The 23383-nt window shown below is 42.0% G+C and overlaps 1 protein-coding gene across 9 annotated transcripts in view; it reads right to left on the bottom strand.

The window, feature by feature from the left end:
* Window positions 1–23383, bottom strand: part of Sulf1 (sulfatase 1) — a 162613-nt gene that overhangs the window by 59156 nt on the left and 80074 nt on the right. For 6 of the 9 annotated variants that reach the window (XM_003479936.5, XM_063257430.1, XM_063257429.1 and 3 more), the window contains 3 exons: window positions 12950–13022; window positions 12415–12646; window positions 280–519 (listed from right to left, as the gene is read on the bottom strand). In XM_003479936.5, the coding sequence (XP_003479984.3) occupies window positions 280–519; window positions 12415–12586 (412 nt within the window). In that variant the 5' untranslated portion in view covers window positions 12587–12646; window positions 12950–13022. Of the gene's footprint in view, window positions 1–279; window positions 520–12414; window positions 12647–12949; window positions 13023–15657; window positions 15719–23383 lie in introns of those variants that run through there. The other 3 variants (XM_063257432.1, XM_013144054.3, XM_063257433.1) reach the window with 3 other exon arrangements.

The raw sequence follows: 23383 nt of genomic DNA, 5'->3' as shown, positions 1-23383 counted from the left end.
TTGCCAGACTATGACACAGTACCAAAGCCCTTCTGAGAAGCCACCTCCACACTCTTGGGCTTCCTACCTTGCAAAATTGTGAGCTAAGTAAACTCTTCTTCTTTGTAAATTAGCTCATCTCGGGAATTCCTATAGATGTAGATAACAGATCAGGATACAGACAAGATAGAGAAGGTTCTGATAGAGAAGCCAGGCCACTTTGGTCTAGAGGCTTAGTGTACCCCCTCTGCCTGTGGCAAACACCAAGGTTTCACGGTTCATAGATATATTGTGTTTTACCTGTTCTGTAGCCAGTGTTGTTAAGATATACAGCAAAGGTCCGAGGTTCATGTACTGCTTGCCATGAGGGTGAAGAGCAGTTCTCGTTGTTGGTGTAGACGTTGTGGTTGTGCACATACTTTCCGGTGAGCATGGATGACCGGGACGGGCAGCACATGGGTGTGGTCACAAAGGCGTTGGTGAAAGTGGCCCCTCCATGTTCCATGATCTTCCTTGTTTTGTTCATAACTTGCAGGGACCCTGAAAGGCATGATTCCAGCACTGTTTAGCAAAGTGCACCATGCGAACATCCATTTGTATCCTGTCACTCAGTGTCTCTGTTTGCCTAATTTATTAATTTTTCTCCCTTGACTTGAAGGAGTGCATAATTTGATGAGCTCTCATTTCCAGAACAAAATGAAACAATTGGGATTCTACCCTCTCAAGTATTTTGTGGAATAATGAACACATTTGAGCTTCTCCTATCCTTAATCACAAAGAAAAAAAAGAAGTAGACTAATCTGATAATTAAAGTTAGAATTTTAGATATGGAGCAGATTCAAAGCCCAAGAGCCCTTTGAAGATTACAGAGCACAATAGCCTGTTACATGGAGAAACAAAACCCTCAGCCCACCACACAGGAGAATGCTAGTTACACTGCAGAGATTATTAGATACTACATAATCATATAAAAGAAGGAGGAAATCCCTATTAGATAAGTTTCTTCTCCAAAAGTTCCTGTATTTAATTTTTTAAAAAATCCTCTAGCAAGCAAATCAAACATCTGCTGATTTTTCTATCAGGTCAGAACCACCAGGTTATATTTTCAGCGATTTACAGTAATTTTGAAAGATAGGTAGATTGCTTGTGAATCACTTATGATTCTACTGCACTCAAAATATTTGCACCATTGTAAAATATTCCATTTTAACTATAAGGATGAAAAGGTAACGTAAGATTGCTAAGGAAGGAAAAAAGTCTATTTCGATTACTCTCTCTAGCCAAACAGTGCAGCTGAAACACATCCAAACCCTGCAGAAAAGCACAGGCCAGAATTCAATAGTCTTTTCAGGACTTGTCAAGAAATGCACTACAGAGTGCTCCAGCCAAGCCCATTGCATTTGAATCCTGGAGCCTCAGATTTCCAACAGGTCTCAGTCTTTCCAAATAAAGGGAGAAAGTCTATGTTTTCCAGCAAGGAAGGAAATCGTAATGCAAACCAGGCAGGCATTCAGAGTAGAAGAGGAGCGTGCAACAATCCAAAAAGCCACAGCTAAGCCAATTTCTTCATACATTAACTTTTTCCATTTGTGGATGCATGTGAGACCAGGAGGAAGGTTTCTAAGTGGGTCTCTTGAGAACTCTCTAAATATGCTCTCAAGGTGTATGCCTAGCAGCTCTTTCTCTCTGTTCTTTAGTTATAAACTCCCTAGACAACAACAACCTACATACAGAAATTGCTTGGGAATATTTGCAAAACCAAATACCTGTAACAACTATGTACATAGCAATACGTCTAAGGATAAAGGGGACTTGTGAGTGCTTAGAGTTCTGTAATGAGAAACAAGGACCAATGGAAGGAAAGAAGGAAGAAAATTCAGATAGGTGGAGTGCATTATTGGGGATCGGGGAGGACTGCATGGATGATGTGGAAGTGGGAAAAACCAAGTAGTCAGGACAATGGCACCTTGATCTCCGGGCATGAAAAGAAAGAAAGAGAATCCACTTGGTGGAATGAAGAGTAGGCACATAGCACAGATACTGGGCAGAGACAGTTGGATTTAGTAAGAGACAAAATGAAGGGAGGGTGGTTTCTGTCCTAATGACATGAGCAGCGGAAGACAAGCCATTGAGAGGTACTGTGTAGTGAGACACATGAACTGAGAGGCAGGCACATGGCTAGTCCACTAAGGGTACAGCCAAGAAGTTGCTGAAGCCATCCAGCCTTGGCATGAGAAGAATCTGGACCACACTATGACCCTGTCTAAGATTCTCAGAAGCAGATCCAAGCGATGTTGTCATTCATCAGAGGGCTGTGGGTTGACTAACACCTTGAAGTTTTCAGCACAGGAAGAAAGCTGGAAAACGAATTGTTTCAGTGGTGGTGAAGTAACTAAAAAAGAATATGCCCAGCAGAAGATCAAAGACGTCTATTTCAGAAGTGTTGCATTTTTTATTTGTGTTGGTTATCATACAGGGGAAGCACCCTGGACACAGATCAGTGTGGAAGTGGGGGTGAAGGTGATGACTAGTCTCTCTCTAGTCCTTACTCTCTGCAGTGTCTTGAATTTTAGGAAAAAAGCAAACACCTTTGATGGTGTTTCATTGTGAAGTAATCTATTTAAAAGAATGAGCTCTCTGACTTTCCTTTATGAGCTTTGGCTGAATTCAAATTAAAAAAGGAATGCAGCTCGAGCCATCAGCCCAGGTCTTGAATCACATCGCTGCAACCTCTGGCTCACACCCATTTGGATGGCAATTGTGGGGTGGAGGTGGAAATCAGATTGAAAGTCAAAAACCATATAAAAACTAGGGCTTACATTTAGCCCAATTCATGTTGCTGAAATTGCCCCAGCTAGGACTCTCCAATCATTCTGAGTGTTGTACTTTTTCTAATTAAACAAACTCATTGACTGGAAGTCCTACACAATTTCTTCATGAAAGGCCCTGATTCCAGCCAGTCCACATGCCACCACAAATGAGAAAGACACACCATGCCCACGGGCAGCAGTGATGGTGTAACCCTACCACTGAAGTTCCTGAAAACAGGTCAGACTTAGTTTCTCAGGAAAAAGAAGATTCTAAGGCAATGCTTGTCCAACCATAAGAAGCTTCTGAAAAATCATACTAAGCCACAGAAGCTCAGATCCACCTTGAGACGCTGCTCAAGTAGTCTGGGATGGGCCCAAGTGTTTGCACTTCTCACAAGTATCCAAGTGACCCTCATGCTGTCTGTTGGTGGACCACACTTGGAGAGTCATTTGAGGTTGGGCCCAGAATCAAGGAATATAGAGTTGGAAGAGACTGGTGAGTACCTTGCTCAGAAAATCTAAGCAGTTCAGACCATGGCTGAGGTTGTAAGATATATAGCAGTCAGGACTCAGTCTCTTCCAGGTTCTCTTCTGATGTGTTCCACTCATTTAGTTCTAACATAACCCTTTGTGATGGGGCTAGGTGTGATGACTCCTGGATTTCAGAGGACACACAGGGTGAATCCTGTGAGCAGAGTTCAGAAGCACATGGAGGCAGCCTGCCCCAGAGGCCACACTCTCAGGCTGAGTATTGGCTGTGACGCTGATGTTTGCAAGACTGAAACCGATGTGAGTCTGCTGGCTGTCAGGGTAGGCCTCACTTTCTGTAGTCTCATCTCTCGCTTCATCTGGAGTATTAGGGGAGGTGTCGACAGACACAAACAGACACAAATGCCTGTCCAGGCCTGAAAGGATCTCGGTACCTCAGGCCCAGGGGCGGTTGCTCTGTCTTTAGCAGCTGCTGTCATGCTGGTGTTAATCACAGCCTCTCATCTTGGTGGAGTCTAGGTGGACCCAGAGGATGCAGCATAGGAACCTGCATCTCTTCCCGCTGCTGAGCCAGTGTAAGGAAAGCACCTTCAGCTCTTCTGTGCTGCATACTGATTATTGTTAGTAACACTGCTCTGCATTCAGTTTACTGCTGTCACGATGGTACCATTGGGTTTTCATTGGCAGGTTGTACTGAAAGCTATTTTGCAATCTAATTCATAATTAGGCATTCACAGCTGTTGAAAGCAGTGGAAAGGACAGTGTCCCATCTTATCAGTGGAAAGCTGGGTTTTGAACAGCAGCTCTTTTCTCCAAGTTTTAGGTGCTGAGTGCCTAAAATGCAAAAAGTGCTGGTTCTTCATTGTTAGAGCGATCGCTTTGTGGGGATGATAGGAAGGATGCAGCCTAACCCTCATACCAAGGTTCATGTTCATACCAAGGACAAGATTGAGAAGAGGGCCCTGAACTTGCACTTAGGGGAAATAATCAAATTTTGCCACAATTGGCTTGAGCAGGTGACTTACTGAAAAGTTTGATGAAAAGTTTGCACTTTTCATCTATAAATTAGGGCTATGACAGCTCTCCTGCCTCATTCATAAGGTTGCTGAGGAGCTGCTAGTAGGGGGCTTCTTTCAAGACTAGCTGTGGCTAGAATGTGGCTGTACATTCAGCCTTCATTGTGTCTGCACTGAACATGTGCAGACTGTTTTTCTCGGCATTATTCCCTAAACAATATGGTGTGACTATTTACATGGCATGTACAGCGTTGGGTATTATAAGTAATCTAGAGGTGGCTTGAAGTGCACGGAAGAATGGGTATGGGATATGTACAAATGCTGTATCATTTGGCAGAAAGGACCTGAACATTGTGTTTGGTAACCTCGGGAGCCCCAGAACCAATAATCTCCTGCAGACACCGAGAGATGCTACAGTTTTCCTTGGTGATCACCTCAACTCCACCATACCCTCCCACCTTTCTCATCTACTTCTTTGAAATCCACAGATAAATTCCAAAAGCTGGGTTAAGAGGAGCTATACCAATGCATTTTCTGTGTCTTACGATGTTGATGTCAGGTAACAATCATTCCTCCCGTCTACTCACTCTCTCCCTGAACCTCTTAGCAAAATCCCAACTTCATGAGTGTTTTAAGTGTCCTGCAAGGCGGAGCTGATGGGGATACAAGGAAACCACTGAGGGTAGGCCTGAGTAGCTGGCATTGGGAGACTGCTTACTGAGCTGGCTTGGTGACAGGGAAGGTGCAGGCCACAGCTGAGCCCCAGGACTGCCAAGAAATGTTGTCCAAGAGCCCGAGTTCCAGGTGGGGACTGGTGACATCTGCCACTGCTCCTGCGGGGGTGGTGGGGTGGTGGTGGTGGGGCTGTGACAGCTATCAGCTGTGCACTCGGATGCCCGTGAGGTCTGCATTGGCTGAAGTGGAGAAGCAGAGCCTTTGGGAATCTAGTAAGTTCCCTATGCTTGAAATTTCAGTTAAGTTTTTGTAAATAAGCAGGGTAAAAGCAGTTAAAGCTGAGGGGTGAGGAATGGGGAATAAAGAAGCAAGGTATATCATATACAGGTACAAATTCTCTACGATGAGAATTAGGTAGATCTAAAATATATCAATAAAATAAAAAATGCAATTAAAAAGAAAATTTTAGTTGAATTGGAATTCAAGGCTCCAGACAGGGTTTGGGATGGTGTATGTGACAGGGTGAGACTGTCATGGGTTTTCAGTCACTCTACAAACTCTGACAGCTTGATTCCCAAAAGAGAGATGCCCCACTGACACGAGTGACCAAAATCACCAGAGAACTGGAATTATTCCTCTAACATATTAAACTTTAAAACAAATCTGTATTTTTCCCGGCTCAGTTATCTTAGCATTTTATTATTCATTTTTGTGTGCTTTATATCACGGCCAGAAAAAATCATAAGACCAGAAACACAGTAATTAATATCACCATCATCACATATGGAAGTCCCATGTACGTGGAACGCACATACACCTGTCCTCCTAGACAGATACACCATGTGGATTGTGGCAGTTGATTGTTTGATGATGTAAGGCAAAGAACTACTCATTAATTGTGCAAGATTGTGAGGGACAGGGATAGCTCAACATATAGTGTTGAAGGCCCTTAGTTGATCTTCAGCCTGAAAAAAAATATTATGTAGTGTTGTTTGTTGATAACACGGTTTTAGATTGAGGTACAGTTCATGCTAACTACTAAGTCATCTGTATTAAATGCATCACTGCTATTTTCTCACTCCCCAACAATTAATTCTACAATAACTATTGAACACTAAACAGTGATATTTCCCTAAATAAAATGGCTTTATTAGGTCAGGGATACAGCTCAGTGGTACAGTGCCTGCCTGGCAAATGTAAGATCCTGAGTTCAAGTCCCGGTGCTAAAAAAAAAAGTGCTATCTTGATTTATTCTAAAAGCACAAGAAAAAAAAAAAAAAAAGGCACGATAAAATAGTGTCTTTTTTTTTTTTTTTTACCAAAACTATAGAATTGGTGAGGTTGGGGTGAAATATAGATGGTTTCAGCTAAAATCAAAAGGGAAAAACAAGTTGGGAAGAGAAAGGCCCAAGAAAAGGTAATAAGTCTTTCTGCAATATTTCCAGGTCAGTAGGACTCACTGTTCAGTTCTGTCTTACTTACTTTTTACTCGTCGCTGAGATAAAATACTTGATGCCCAAATTTGGGAAAGGAAAGGTTTATTTCTTACAGTTTTTGGAGGTTTCAGTCCACACTCAGTTGGCTCCAAGGCAGGATGGCATGGTGGTGCTGCAGTTTATGGTAGCTGCACACAGCAAGGCGGAAACCAGCAAGAGAGAGACATACCTTCTTTCTGCCATTATATCACATCCTGGCTCCACCCCTAGGCCGATGTAGCACTCACTCCACCAATCCAAGTGCTAGACAATGAACCAATCACAAATGTATTATGCAAAAGCACGAGGCTTGGGGCCACCCACATAAACCGGGACACCTACCCTCACAAAAAAAGAGCAAAAGGTCATTAAAAGCTGAGAGTGGCTGCTTATAGGAATGGAAATGTTGGGCCCACAGGGCTGCAAGACAAGGTGGACAGTGAAGACAGCCAGGTGCAAGAGAAACTGCAGGGCCTCCTCTGTCTCTGAAAGGGAACAAAAAGGTCTTGTCCTGGGACTGGGCCTCTGACTGGCTGATTGGTCACAGTCTTGTTAAATGCAAATGCAAGTCTTCATTTTGAATTCCCAAGATAAGTCAAAATCTGGTTTTTAGCTCTTCTTGTAAGCAGCCGGTGAAAATGGTTTGCTACTTTCTTGACCCAGCAAACCCCACAAAATCATGCAAATCAAGAGGCTCAAATCTTCATCTTCACTTTAAGAACATCATGAATGTACTCAAGCCATCAAGGGTATGCATACCTGAAAGGTCACCAAGTATCTGAAGGATGTCACATTAAAGAAGTGATGTGTGACACTCCAGCATTACAGCAGTGGAGTGGGGCTGGACCCAGGGTCGCTGGTCCAAAAAGAGTGCTGAATCTTTGCTGCACAGGCTTAAAAATGCAGAGTAATGCTGAACTTAAGAGTTAGATGTGGATTCTCTGGTCATTGAACACCCCCACGTGAGCAAAGCACCCAGGATGCACTGCTGTACTTACAGAGCCCAATTCACCCACATGTGAGCTCCCCTTGCCACAATGAGAGGGTCCGTACTGAAAAGGAACAAACTTCCTACAACAGAGGAGGAAATTGTACAGAAGAAAAAGACATCCCAGAAGAAACTGAAGAAACAAATAAAAACTTATGGCATAGGAGTAAATTAAGCACAAAATAAGTGCAAATATATATATATATATATATATGATTAAAAAAAAACAGGAACCACCTAATTTTGAAAATAGTGGCTCTTTTTTTAAAAAGAGTAGTCAAACAACGTATCTGTGGGCGAGCTCCAATCTAGACACCCAGGTATTTGACTTCTGCTTTAAAGAAACAAAAGAATCTCCAGGAACTCGCGGCTTAATTCCACCTGTGCTTTAAGAGGCATCAGGTCAGGGCTGCTGTGATATTAGCATCAGTGCAATGTACGAAACACCACACTTGAGTCAAAACAATGGTCCAATTCACACAACGTTTTGCTTTTCAGAGTGGGACTACCAGACCATTTGGGAAAGATTTAGAGCCCAGTCTCTTTCTTGTTGATTATAGTCTCAGAAAGTTAAAGGAGTCCATTGAGAATTTCAGGCTGTCTTTTAATTCATAAAATGTTTCAAGCATAGGGAATAAAAGAATGAATAACACATCTCCTATTGTTACCAAGTAAAACATGACTATATTTCTTATAGACACATACATCAGTATGCAAATATTGAAATATTAAGATAAAGATATTGAAGTTGTGGACGCTTTTGGTTACCACTCCTGCCTCAGAAGAAACTACTGTCCTGAACGTCGCATCTGTCACTTCCATGTATGTTCCCTGAGTTTAAAAAAAAAAATGGGGTATTTCCACTCACTATCTTGGCCTAAAAATCTGAACTATTTATGGAGGAAGGCACAATCAGAGGAACTACTTTTTAAGTTCTGGAAAAAGCGAACTTAGAAGTCAGGGCACCATGAGTGAGTCATCAGGCTTTGCATAGACCATGTTCCCCAAGATGATGATTCTGGTCCTGTCCATCCAACGTGGGCGGGATGACAATGTTCATTCATATCATGTGAATGAATATTCTTCGGGAGATGATAAAGTACACTCACATGGAGGGCCTCGCACTATTACTAATGGATTCCTTATGTGCCTAAGTCCCCTCGAGAAGCACTAGTTTATTTTAGTTGTCCTTAAAGTGGAGGGAGTGGCCCCTCCTCACGCTGAACCACCGCTCCCCCCCAGTTTCATTTCATAAACTTTGATTATAGCTCTGCTCACCCTTTGTCTTTCCAGACAAAGAGGTAGAACTGTTTCATTCTTTCCCAGTAAGAAAAGTGTTCTATTAAAAAATTTTATAATTGTTCTTCTAAGTCTTTTCTAAGTCTGCTATAGCCTTCTGGAGACACAGAAGCCAAAACTGCCTGCAGCAGTACAGGTGCAACATTTTACAGAAGCAAAGGTTTATTAAAGCACTTGGCAAACAAAATTACATGTAAGTGAAAAACGAAACAAACCTAACTGACAAATGCCACCTCATACACTTTAGGATGGCTACTAGAAAACAGACAAAAGAAATCAAAATAACAAGCGTGGATGAGGATGTGGAGAAATCTTTACTCTTGTTCACACCTGGAAGGAATCAATAATGTTGCAGTTGCCATGGAGAACAGCAAGGGGTTCTCCAAGAAATTAAAAATAAATTCATCACAGGCTCCAGAAAGTCTACTTTTGGGTAGAATTTTCCTTTGCAAGAGAATTGGAAGCAAGGTCTTAAAGAGATAATACTGTCTTTGTACACCCACATCCATACAGCATTGTTCACAAGGGCCAAAATGAGAATGCAACTCAAATTTCCAGCCATAAATGAATGGATAGAAAATGTGGTATACATGACACCCATGGAAGAGAATATTAGTCAGCCCTAATATGGGCTGTTAAAACACAGGGGAATCATGAGGCTGTTACACAACAGTCATAAAGAATTCCGGTATTGCAGACCTGTAACCCCAGCATTGGGGGAGGGGGTGGGGTGAGGCAGGAGGATTGCCACAAGTTCAAGGCCAGTCCAGGCTACATAGTGAGACTCTGTCTAAGAAAAAGAACTCCAGATATTGGTGTACAACAATGTGAGTCTACTAAACACTACGCAATGGAGCTATACACTTAAAAATGGTTAAGAGGGTAAAAACAAACAAAACCAACCAAGATCTACAGCAGGAAGTTTCAAGAAGAATTATGAGCACATTATAGAAGGATGGGTAAGGAACTTGATCAAGTAGTAATCACTCCAAAAGCATCACACTTCTGCTGAAGAAGACTGCCAAACTGTTGACCCATGGGTTGTTTGGTTGGTAGTCATCTTGTTAAGCTTATGAGGAGATAAGAGCCTTTTTATGCTTCCTTGTTTCTCCGTCTCTGTCTCTCTCTCTTTCTCTCTTCCAGAGCAGAACAATGCGTGGACAGGTGATTTTAGTAAGGGCTCACTAAATGTTTGCTGATGGACTGACTGATGGAACACCAAATGGTTAAATGTCTGCCATGGAGACCTGCACTAATAGAGGTCCTGGTGTCACCATTTCCTAGCCTATTGCAAACTAACTGACTTCTCTAAGTCTCAGTTTTCTTATGCACAAATATTGAGGAAAGTAATGTGGGCTGTTTCATCCAGAAGACTTGTTTTCTGCCTAGAAAAACCAAAGAAGGAAGAAAAGGCAAACACACAGAAAACACCTGGGCTGAGTGAGCCTGGTTTACAGCCTTCACCACTGTATTTACATGTTTTCCCCAATCCAAGTACATGGTAATTACTCAGAAAATATTTAACGAATGTGCTCTAGCACAAGGCTGAAAATCAGAATTTTGTTAACAATATTTTTTCCTAACAATTCCTTAATCTACCTTTAAAGACAGGACTGTTTGTTGATGAAGCAGTTCACAATGGATAGGGACACCTGTGCTCATTTCTGGGAATTCTTTTAGCCTTTTTCAGGCCCCAGCGGTTTCTTGAGCACTTACTATATTCCCAGGATAATCTCAAAATGGAGACTGCAACACAAAGAAAACATACTCCTGCCCTCGAGTGGGTTGCAGTTAAGTGGAAGGGAAAGGCATGGGAGGGGACCTCAGAATGAGGGACAGGATGGAGTATGTGCAGGAGTATGAAGAAAAACACAATCCTGCTGGAGGAGAGGGGGGGTACCCTGTGGGAACACCAAATCCCAAAGTGGGAAGACTGAAATGGGTCCAGAAGAGCTGGTGAGGTGGAGAAGATAGAGGAGATTGCATGCACCAGAACATGGGCCAGAGGTGAGAGAGATGGAGCCGTCAGCTATGTCCAGGAAAGTGAACATCAGTTCTATAAAGAGGGAATTGGGGTGAGGGAAATAGTGTAAGAGACTGGCCAGCGCTGAGCTCATTCGCCTGCAGGGCAGAGAGGCTTACTCATCGGGGCCGGAGAGACAATGAGAGTGACCAGATGCATGAAGGGTACCTGTCACAGTGGAGTGGACAGTGGGATGGTGGGGAGAAGTCTGCAGGGCACAGAGGTGGGCAACCCAGTTAGGGCAAATCTGGGAGTAAACAGAGCCACAGAAGAGTAAGGGCAGTCTACTGATCTCAGCAACTGTGACGGCTGTCCAGCAAGGTGAAGCCATCCTACACACACTCCAGAGTCGTATGTGCAAGACCTTTCATCTTGGCTATTGCCTGCAAGAACTCAAAGCCCGACTGTTTTTTTTTTTTAATGTGAATGGAGAGAGCAGATTTTGCAAATCAACTTCAACCGTTATGACTCCTGCTGGCTCTCTGAGCATTTGCTTCCCTCCCAACTCCAGTTGTTAACTCTGTGTAATTCCATGACTTGGCTTCACACTGGAAATCAGAGCATATCAGCATGCAGATCAAGTTCAGCAGGGAGGTTTTGTCAAGAACTCGAGCACGGGAGCTTGGTAAAGAAGCCCAGCCGCTCTGCCGGCACCAGGTCTCAAAGGTGCTGCCCACGTCCAAGTTGGACGCAATGGGTAAGCGTGCCTGAGGGTGCCGAAGAATAAGGAAGGGTCCAGGAAAGGAAGTGATAGTGTGGAGCAGGCTCTCTGCCTTAGGGTGCACTGGAAGAGCTCGCCACAGGCTTGTGAACAAGACCCTAGATGGAAAGTTAACGAAGGGAAGAATCATGGTGTGGTGGCGCCTGCCTATGATCCCAGCTACGTAGGAGGCGAACCAAGGTCAGCGTGGGCAACTCAGTGAGACCTTGTCTCAAAGTAAAGTAAAAAAGGCTGGGAACATGGCTCAGTGATACAGTGCTTGCCTGGCATGGATTCAATCCCTAGTAACAAAAAGAGAAAGGAAGAGGAGGTGGATGAAGAGCTGAGAAGGTGAGAAACCCAATCAGGAGGTGAATTAGAAACACTAGATTTTGGCAGTTTCTGAAAGCCCTAGAATTATCCCAGGGGAGCTAATTCCAAAAGTACCAACCCTAAGGTAATGGTAGGTAAATTGCTACCAAGTACATGTAGAATACTGTAGCTTTCAACTATCTAACCGTTTTTATAACAAACTATGAACAAGTGACTCATTCTACAAACAATAATCACTGAAAGTTTCTTTAGTGTCAGTCTACCTTCATGTGAATTGCACAGGCTGTCCCATTTTCATACTCCTTGAAATAACTTTGGCCTAATGTTTTATAAACTCGTCGATCCAGAGTTTCTAAGGTGCACGATCGGTTTTTTCTCATCCTCTTTCCTCCTTCTCTCCTGGGTCCCTCTTCAGATAATTTTGAAAGCTTAACCTCAGAAAAGTAATGCTGAGACACACATCAAACGCCTTATGACCCATACAGGGTCACTGTGTACACCAGACTATCAGCGTCAGCACTGCCAGTAAGAATAAACCCTCTGTGCCCACTAAGTGTCCCTGACAAGGCTGAGGCTCTGAGCAGCATCAGAACAAAGAACTAACAAGTGAAGAATCCAGTGTCTCACCCAGCTCCACGTCTTGGTCATCGGTGAGCACAAGAATAATGTTGGGTCGGATGTTCTTCCGTTCCTGCTGTGTTCGTCCTCTGAACCTTGCAGACCTGACAGTCGAACACAGGATCCCCAGCAGTTCTGTGCCCAGGACAGCCAACACTAGAGCACAGCAAGAATACTTCATTGTACTTGGTCCAGTGTCGCAAAACTGACAAAATGTCTCAGTCTCCCGAGTTCTGGTGGTCTGGACAGTCAAGAGAAAAAGCGAGAGGGAAAAACCAAAATGAAATCCAAGCCCTGAACACAGCTGCACAAAAACGCCTGCAAAGAAGTCAGAACTGGCACATCCACTGGCAGAAGGGTTGTAAATGAGTCAGAAGCAGCAAACCCTCACAAAGCGCTGCGTAGTTTTTTAAGCACTTGATTATTTTGCAAATTCACTTTTCTCCTTTATTCTCTGTCCAACTTTTCCTATTTCAATTCAATGCCAAAGCATAATTTGCAGCACAGAGCTCAAACGTAAAAGCTTTCTGACAAGAGCTAATACCTTGAATTAGGTATCCTGGTTGAATAATCAATTTCTAGACTCGGAGGTATTCAGAACTGCTGCAGATGGAGTCCTATAAGGGAGAGGAAAAAAAATACAAAAGCAACATCAGTCAAGAGGGTTGAAGCAGATTGTTGATGTGAAGTAGTCTCTTGATACAGCACATCAGGTGTGAACGTATTTTATGTAACTTTTTCTTCTGTTCTACAAAAGAAATGGAAGGAAACATGCAGGACTTAGAAAATGACTCAAATATTTATTTCCTAATCAGCTCCATAAGCCAGTGTGAGCACATCACCCCCTTCACACTTGCACAGTACTTTAAACACTCCCAGCAAAACTAATGCTGCACAAAGAAGTGTCGGCTCTGTCTGGGAAACTGGGGTGTCTGTGTGCAGGAAAGGGGGTGCAAGGGGCATGTCGGGGGAGGTTAACTCACCTGCATAAGACACTGAGCACCTATCAAGCAGAGCAAAGCACAAAGCTGTCATTTGTTATCTGCATTATGTCACTCATTACCCACCAGAGTCTTTTCTGCTGACAAAGACTTCATAGTGAGTGACGGAGGGAACAACCTCCAGCCCCCAAAAAGCTCCTAAGTGTCTCCCATCAATCACCAGGGGGAAAGGCGCTCCTTGCAGGAGAGGCTGGTCCTTCTGTCCAGCCTGTTTTCCGGGCTCTTGTGCTGGCGCCTGGATGGGCACAGTCCCCGAGACTGTCAGTCACTTGGCTGCCTGCTGTCCAGACCCGGAATGCGGACAGCCCCCAGGTTCACTTTGCCGCAGCAGATCTGAACCTGCAGGGCAGGATGACTGACTGGCTCCAAGGTGCCTGCCCTCACACATCAAAAAATAAATACATGAAATCCAGAGGGGAGGGCTGCAAAATCTTTGCAAAGCTGCGCAGAAAGACTTTGAAAGGGTTGGAAAAATGCCCCTATCACTTTGGAACCCTAAGCTGTGGAAAGCTTTTCTTTTGGACTTCGGAATGATAGCAAGGGCTCATTAAGAAAAATTTTTTTTCTCTCTGATAATGTCATGAGGAACCCTTTTTCTGGGAATTTAAACTGACTGAAAATTAATTAGATAGCAGACTGCTTCAGCAGCCATTCTGTCCGCACACAACTGACCATGTGTGTTTTGATCTGCAACAATAAATTGTCACCTGATCAATAAGCAGAGCCTGTGAAGCCTAAGCACCACACCGTGGGAGGAAAGGGCTCCATCAGTCACTCCATGCTCTAAATTCTGGAGGGGACCTGGGGCATCGAAAGAAGAAAGAATGTGTACTGTTTATCACTTAGTCTTATATAAACACACACCTCTATTATTTAAAAACTTTATGAGATGTTTTGTAAACAGTTCTAATGCTTTTCACTCCGCAGCCTGTAATTACACTGTGTGTGTGTGTGTGTGTGTGTGTGTGTGTGTGGAGATAGAGAGCGAGAGAGGGGGAGAGAGGGAGGAAAAGAAGAGAGAAAAAGAGGCTCAACAAGAAGAAAAAATTTACACTTAAAATCTTGAGTCCACAGCAAGACAGTCTGTAAGGAAAAAAGCCAATTGCAGTAGGTCCTGGGCTCTGGGAAGTCGATATGAACAATTAGGTGTGCTTTCCTTAATCACTCAGGGTCATTCGGGGATCGCTGTGCATGCTGAACACCAAAGGCCTGCAATTATTCTGCACTGACTGTTTGGCTTCTGTGCATTTGTTTTAAATCATGAGAAACCTGATACAAGCATGAAGAAAGGGAAATGAAAGCAAAGAGATGTCAGACAAGAGCTCATTCTCACTAAGCGTGGGGCAGGCTTAGTGGTTAAATATAGACATTTCATACAGCGTTGGTCCTTTAAGAAACAAAATTTCGCTCACCTCTCAAAGCCTGCAAGGGTGCACGGAGAGAGAGTGAACAGGGTTTTCTTGCACCCACGACGGGAACAAGCAGCCTCTCTGGACAGAGGCGGCCAGGAAAGGACAGCTCACTGCGCTGGGCAAACAGTGGCACTTGAGTTTAAATAATAAGCCACACATGAAACGGAAAGTTCTTGACAATTAAAATGCCGATAACACTCCCTGGCACCCAGTCAACATTCCTAGCCATTCTTTATCTTATTTCCTTTACTTCTTCCTTTAGGAAAAAGAAAAAGAGTCTTAATGGTACCTTGCATAAACTATCTCAGAAATCATTTCCTAATAAAGAAAAAGAAAGAACAAAGTTGATGCAGACTTTACCTAGTCAGTGACCTTTTGCTCCTGGTGAACTAAAGAGACAGAAGAGCCTACATTTATTGGTGCCACAATTTTTTTATTTAAATTTTTTACTTTTAATGGACTGATGATAACTGCATATACTTCTGTGGCACAATGTAGGGTAACGTCTGACATAAGTGAAGCTATGATGTCAAGGTAATTAACACACTCATCGGCTCACATATTTATCTTTTTGGTGCTAAGAACATTTAAAATCTGTTCTCTTAACAATCGCGGATATACAATGAACAAACTGTGGCTACCTTGTGTGCAACAGAGCTTGAAAGCTGATTCCTCCTGACTAAATGGAACATGGTACCCTCCACCGCACTGTAACATGCCTCCAATTTATTATCAGTACTAGGAAGTTATTTGTAAAAGCATACACACTGAATAATAAAGAAAAACCAAGGTTTCAGAAATGTCTGGCGAGGAGCCTCTCTGCCCTTCTCCCCACGTACCTTCCCAGGAGCACACGAGCACACGTCTCTGAAGCCACCTCGCACAGCACTGAGGATGTGGCTTGGTGGCAGACGGCTGGCTAGCAAGCACCCAGGCTCAAAGCCCCGGGTTCAATTCTCGGCATGGGGGTGGGGCGGGCTGGGGACTCCCTGTGCACAGGCAATTCTTTATTTAGAAATGACCTTTTAGAACCTGTCATCCCCTCTGCCTGATTTCCAGCTCCAGAAGGGAACAAGGGGAGAAGGCAGCTGCCAGAATGCAACTTGACAGAGAGACAAGGATGCCACGTTTGAATTGGACACTTTGTGGAGGACGACAAGCATCCTTTGAGACTAACGATTTGTCTTGAGGAACAGTAGGAAATGGGAGAAATGTAGAAAGAGATTTTTCTCACCATGGAAAGTGAGTTTGAGGAATGGTGCTGCATTCACACATTGGGACCAGAACACAAGTTGCCTTTTCTCCAAGCCATAGAATAAAAACCTCAATTGTAGTTTTGTCAATTGGTATGGAAAGTCTACAGGACTTTGGTGAAAGCAGTCAACCCAAACAGTACATGTGGCATTATATGTTTCAAGTCACACACAAAAGAAAAAAACAGCAAGGCTTTAAGCTAATTGGAGAGAAGGGTTAGTTCACATGGGCTGCTCTAGCAATGCTGCAGACTACCAAAGCCCTCACCTTTCAATAGTTTTAAGGGGAGCTTTGCTTCACTGAGCCCCACTTTTATGGGCAGTATGTGCCGAGGTCCTTGCCGGGGATGCCAGCAGGGCAGGGTGTGTGGCTGTGGCTGGGGGTACACCATTTGCCTAGCAGACAAGAGGCAGGGGCCTGACACAATTGAAGCCCTGCTCCTTTAGCCCACAGACAAAATTTTAGTGTAGCGTGGCACTTTTGGGGGACACTGAGATGCTTGTCTAGGGTCCATGAGGTCAGAATTATTTTTAATAAGAACATTGACATATGATTCTTTTTCCTACTTTGTTGATGTTTGTAGCTCCTAATACAGGGTGCTGGTGAGCAAACTGCTTTTGTGTTGTATGAATAAATAAAGCTTCACATACAGTTAAAAAGTATGCCAGCTTCACTTAGGATGAATTAGGATAAGGATTAATTTTATTAAATCTTGACCTTCGGCACAATCTTCTTTTGTGTGTTTGTTTGAGGAAAATGGAGGTGCTCAGAAAGCCCCTTGCTGCTTCAGAAACCAATGGGTGTCATTGGAAAAGCACTTTCACGTCTGGGTCCCAAGCTCCTCTCTTCCCAAAGCACCATCTTTACTTAAGTAATTATTTTTGCTTAAATAATTATGTGAACTGAGACATTTGGCAAACATTTTCTTAACAATGAATGAAACAAGGTTAGTATTAAAAAAAATACCAAAAATAAACAACAACAAAAAAACTGATAGTATTTGTTACTAAAGATAGAAGTCTAGCTTTTAGCTTTCAAGCCAAAATCACAAGTTTAGAAAAGTGCATCCACTACGATGAGTTTGACAGTTTCCCAAAAGTTAAAACTTTTTCTAATGATGTCTGTAGTGATAGTAACAAATGCATTTTTAAATATTGTAAAATAAAATGTATCAAAATTTATAACACTTGCATAATTCAGTATTTTCCATATCACTAAAAATTCATACATGAGTATAAAATAATCCAAGTATAAGATGACTATTGGGTTTTAATGTACTAATATTAAGAGTTCACTGATATGGTTTGAAGTTTCTTACTACAACTAACCTTAAAGAAATTATCACTTGTCAAGTTTTTTTGTAATATCAAAGAATATCTACAAGTACCTAAAAAAGCTAATAAAATACTTCTACTTTTCCAACTACATATCCAGGGGAGGACAGATTTTATTCCCACATTTTAACCAAAGTAACATATTTTTAAAAATTGAAATGCAGAAGTAAATACTGTGTAAGAACCTAGTGCTTTTCTATCCAAAGACACATCAAAGAGATTAATAAAAAATGCAAGGGGCTGGGGATTTAGCTCAGTGGCATAAGCGCCTGCCTTGCAAGCAAGCAGTCGTGAGTTCGATCCCCGGTACCGATAAAAAGGAAAAAGACAAAAAAATAAAAATAAAAAATGCAGAACTAGCCTACCTTATTCACCACAGTGTTGGCTTCGGAAATACAGCTATTTTTTATAAAACATATCATTTAAGTTAACATGCAATCTATTACTATTATTTTCAGAAGATTTAATAAATGTTTAAAAAATGTTTCAGCTTCGTGGGGTGTGGAGTGCACACTTCCAACCCCAGCACTCTGGGAGGCTGAGGCAGATGGGGAGAGTCTGAGCCAAACAGGGCACCAAAGTGACTCAGGGAGACCTTGTCTGAGTAAAAAAAATAATTACATGAAATAAAAAACCCTTCAGCTTTAATTATCAAATACTAATAGCTATAATCTACATGTAAATGAATGCTTTTGGGGAGAAAGACCCTCAATAACTTTTAATGTAATAATAATGAAGGGATGCTGAACCTAAAAGTTTGAGAATTGCTGGACGGTAGTCAGTTTGGTCCTGTAGGTAAGCCTTTCACCTCTAAGGTTATAAATCTGGCCACAGTCACAAAACTTCTCCTTTTTTTCCTTTAAAGCCTTGTAACTATCTTCAGTTCTAAATGCCTGGTCTCACTAGAAGCTGCTGATCAGGACTGACTTGTTAAGACCTTAGTGGTTTGTTTGTTTGTTACCTGAGGATAACACAAAATTCTACAAATGCTCACGCATCTAAAGTATATGAAGCACAGAGTCAGAATAACTCATCTCAGAAATAAGCTTCTCTGGGATGGCGCATAAGAATTATTTCTAGGACATTAACTAGCTACTAGAGAAAAGGGAACACTAAAACCAACTGAAACAGCAGGGGAGATTCCGCAGCCACTCAGAGCTGAATTCAACCAGAACACAGGTTGTTGTCAAGGAGTGAAGCCTAGCAGGATCATACCATCCAAAAGCTGGTCCCCACATTCCCTCTCTCTGCCCCTACAGCCAGGCTATACACTCATATTTCTTAGGATCAGCTTATATGGCCCTTTCTCCCTATTTTTGGCTCCCAAGTATCCCATACAGTGCTTTTCTTTGGAGGAAGCTTTTGGTATGCACTGTGTTTAAGATACATGGGAAACCACTAAGGAGCTAATTTCTCCTCCTCACAATCCCGTACCTGGTGAAGTTCATCTACTGTTAATCCCCAGAAAGACTGTTTCCCCATCTAGTTTATCACAACCCAGAGTAAAGAAGACAGACAATAGTCTCCTTCTGGAGCACTAACATTTTTATACCCTTGAGCTTATAAATCCTCTTCCAACAGTAGAGGCAGCTGAGAAAGCGTGCACCTCTGGCCTGGAGCGTCTTTGGGGAAATGTTTGGCACAACGAGGAGTTTTTCCTTCAGCCTTGCCTGTTCTCTTCCCTTTCTCTTGTCCCCCCCTTCTTCCCCTCAACACCAAGGATTTGAAATTGGAAGAAACCTTGAAAAATGTCACAGGACTGTCGGTGTTGGTCATCCCTGTGGGATGGTGAGGAACAGGACAGTCTATTTTCTATTTCATTCCCTTACTGCTGCATTATAAAAATAGAAATGGTAAATTTACATTTTCTACATTTTCTCTCATGGAGGAAGAGAATATATGGGCAGTAGTTGAAAGTCAGAGATAACAGCAAAAAAATGTACCTTTTTTTGGTCCTGGGGATTGAACCTGGGACCTTTCCACGGAACTACATCTCCAGTCTTTTTTTTCTTTTGAGATAGGGTCTCACTCATTTGATAAACTGGCCAGGTTGGGGTAGAAATAGCAATCTTCCTGTCTCAGCCACCAGAGTGCTAGGATTACAAGCATGAGCCACCATGGCCAGCTAAGATTCATGTCTTTGAGAGGCAGGGATAAATTCAGTGGTAGAGTACTTGCTAAGCAGTCACAAGATACTGGGTTTGAGCCCCAGCACAAAACATGTTTACCAAATGTGTTTTAAAGAATACAAAAATTCTAAGACTATTGTCCAGTCTTCCCTGCTACCCCATGCTAATGAGGGTTAAAAACCAGGACCTTGCACTTGCTGGAAAAGTCCTTTACCACCCTGCTACACCCACAACCTTTCTAAAATTTTGAGATAAGGTTTTCCTCTGTTGCCCAGACTGTTATAGAAAGCCATCCTTCTGTCTCAGCCTCCCTAGTAGCAGGGGTTAATTCTTGCAATACACTTAAATTGAAGAAAATATTTTTAAGACTATTGGATGGTGCATATATATTTCAAAAGCATTTCTCCAAGTATTTATCTCATCGTTGATCTATACATGAGAAAGAGGCGCAGCTGATATTCCTGAATGAAGCCACAGTCAGGAGACCCTGCTGGCCTCTACCAACACCAACACCAACACCAACACCAACACCAACACCAACACCAACACCAACACCAACACCAACACCAACAGTCTGGGAGGTGGCAGAGTAGAGACACCAGCTATGTCTGGGGTTAGACAGGCATTACACAGGGCGCCTGAGAAAGAGAGCTCCAAGAATGAATATGAAGGGCAAATCCTCATTTCAAAAGACAAGGAAAGAGAATTCTAGTTCCCAGCTTCAGAGAATTTCAGTTCCTCGCTCATGGCAAATAATGAAAATTATTCCCTCCACCCAATAATATCACTAATAGAATTTTTAATTTTAAAAAGAATAAATCCAAGCAAAATAAAACAGAATAAAGTCAATCAAAACAAACCAGTGAAACTGATACACAATTTCAAAACAAGATAATAGGAAATCAACAGTGGATACCATAATATACCTTCTTGTTTTTGAAATAACAGACATAATAAAGTCAAACAAAACAAAACTGAATGAAACCAAACCAGACCAAACAATGAAATTGATACAGGATTTTAAAACAAGATAATAAGGAATTAACAATGGCTACCACCTTCAGAACGAAATCCCTCTTCTGCTATATTGCATATATAAATAGATGTTCAGGCTACTGGCTTTCGGTTTGCAAAGTCAATTAATTAAATACTGAACACTATAAGCCTTAATTTTTTTTTTAAACTTCAATAGCTATCATCTCAGCCTGTGTTTCTCTGCATCAGCCAGTTGCTTGGCGATGGGGAGGGCTCAGCTATTCTTTCTCCCAGGCCGCGTGCCAGCTAACTCACAGTAAGGGACTGGCTTCTTGTTTACCCTCTGCCATGGCCTGTGACTGCTGCTGGCTGCAGGAAGGGGTCGGCTTCTTGTTTCTCCTCCCCACAGCATGTTGCCTTCTCATTTCTCCTCCGGTGTCTGCATAGCTGTCACCCACTTACAGGAAGGGGTTGGCTTCTTGCTTCTCCTCCTGGTGGCCTGTATGGCTGTTGCTGGCTCACAGGAAAGGACTGGCTTCTTATTTCTCCTTCCCATGGCCCATAACTGCCACTGGCTCCTCATTTATAGAATTGAAGAAAACCTTTATTAATGTCAATGCCCTAGCTCAAAGACATTTTCAAGCAATCCTTAAGATTAGTTCATAAGTTACTATTTCAAGTCCTCTTTCACAATTTGCACCGGGAAGTAGTTTTGAGATCTCTTTTACTGGTTACAAATATAGTGGGCCTGAATCCTTGTATTGTCTTCAGATTACTGGGTCTCCTTCATCTGAATACCTACCTCCAAACAGCTCATGAGCACAGCTTTATAGTTTTCAACTCAGCAATTCTGCTCAAGTGCATAGTGAAAGTCAGGCCTGCAGTCAAGGAAACTATCATTACAATAGAACAAACTGAGAAACTAGTGGCATCTTCAGGAAAATTAATTCATAAATCTTAGCCATAAAGCATTCAATAAATACAAATTGTCTATCTGCCTTTATTGGCATCTATTGACTTAAGACATTCTTGTCTAATCAAATATATTGATATATCTTAAATCACTATCTAGACAGCAAGATATGAATGGAACAGCACCTGAAGAAATATAGAGGGGTTTTTAAAAAATCATAAACTCATTAACGTTTGCAGATTTACATGATGCTGCTTATATTAAAGACCTGCAGTGACTTGAAACGTATGACTCTCTCATAGTTTATTTTCAGAGTAAAAACAAAAGAGTAAACTTTATAAGATGTAAGCTGTACCAATGTATAGAATGAAACATTTAAGAGCTATATTAGCACTTTCAGTGATTACCGGTTTTATTTGCAAAATAAATTTCCCCGAGTTATTTGCTCATATTGAGATCTATGCCCATGGATGTTTGGGACAGATTCATGTTTACTGTACTGGAGTATCTATAAACTTTGGTGGACCAGTTCAGAGAATTAATTTAGGCTTCTAAACTACAAACATCCAATGGTATTCCACTTCCACGGTTTATTCTCTCACTAACAACTCTACTTTGCATTAAAACTTCATTTCTCTGCATACAGAAGAACAGTGTCACACAAAGGAGCTGACATAATTAAACCAGATGATGGGCCCCTCAAGTAAAATCAGCCATTCATGAAAGCTGGTCACCAGAGGCCATTTCAAACAATGCATATTTCAAAGTCATCTAAAGTAATCCTTTCTTTCTACCGGTTGGTTTCCATGAAGTCTTAAGCACACGTGTGCCACAAAAAAAGAGATTTATTAAAACCTGATGTGGTATTAGAGGTTATAATGCAACAGAGTTGGGTTGATTTTAATATCTGGGTTTCCCTAAAAGAAAGCACTTTCGATGGTATCTGGAAGCTTACTTAATTGAAAGATAGATGATATTTACTTTTTGACTAAGAAAAGCAAAAATGAACAGTGCTGCCCTGTTATCTGAAGTAGGTTTATGTGTATGCAATTTGCATGTTAAAATGAGAGGAAACAAACAGTTTTCACTGAAGAGCAGATACAACCATTTTATAACTATAAATACTGAAGAGCTTGGGTTATTTAGAGAATCCTTTATAAAGTCGAATCTCAAGTGTATCATTTTCTTGGCCCACCATAGTGAAACATTATGAATGTGCCAAATGACAACACTTGACAACTTCAGTACATTGCTTGTCGTCATTAGAAGTGGATTCTCAAAAAGCTACCGAGAACTGGCTATTGAAGGCATTTGCTGAGACACCCAAAGCTTCCCAAAACTTCCAGTCCTGATGGATGTCTTATGTGTTTTCCTTGAACACTTTTTCTGTTTCATGATTGTTCTTAGTTCCACTTATGGATGAAAAAATAATGGATAGATTTAATAGAATTCTAGTCCTTACACCATACTACTGAAAGTCAGTAATTTCCACATTCACCGAGGAAAAATTGCCTTATGTACCACTACTTTTGTGTTGGAACTTAATCCAGCTCAGAAATATTCCAAAATTTGCATATTTAAATTGCTAACTAGTTTTATTGGCGAGTAAAGCCAGACAACAGAGATGAAGATTCAGACCGGAGTTAAAATCCAAGAATTGGATATTTTTTCATTCACTGGCAGTCTAGTCATTGGTTCCCCTCCAGCAATTAGACTTCGAGGAAGCTGCCCTTCCAAGAGAAAACATCCTTACTACACTCGGCTCCCAGCTTCAGCATACAGAATATTTTAAAGGAGCTACGCAAGAGAATCTTAGTCATTCAGCCACTAGACAATGGCCTGAAGTTCAAGAACGCAATTCGTGAGAATTCTGATTAACAAAGATGCTCCTGGAGGTCTTGTTATTCATTCCAACTTTCCAGATGCGCAAGTGGAACCCAAGAAATTGCATTTCTAGGAG

Source organism: Cavia porcellus, unplaced genomic scaffold (assembly GCF_034190915.1).
Source record: "Cavia porcellus strain 051 isolate PalLab524CR breed Dunkin Hartley unplaced genomic scaffold, mCavPor4.1 scaffold_10, whole genome shotgun sequence".
Lineage (NCBI taxonomy): Eukaryota > Metazoa > Chordata > Mammalia > Rodentia > Caviidae > Cavia > Cavia porcellus.
Note: the sequence above shows the minus strand (reverse complement) of the source record. Positions and strands in the feature narration are given on the sequence as shown.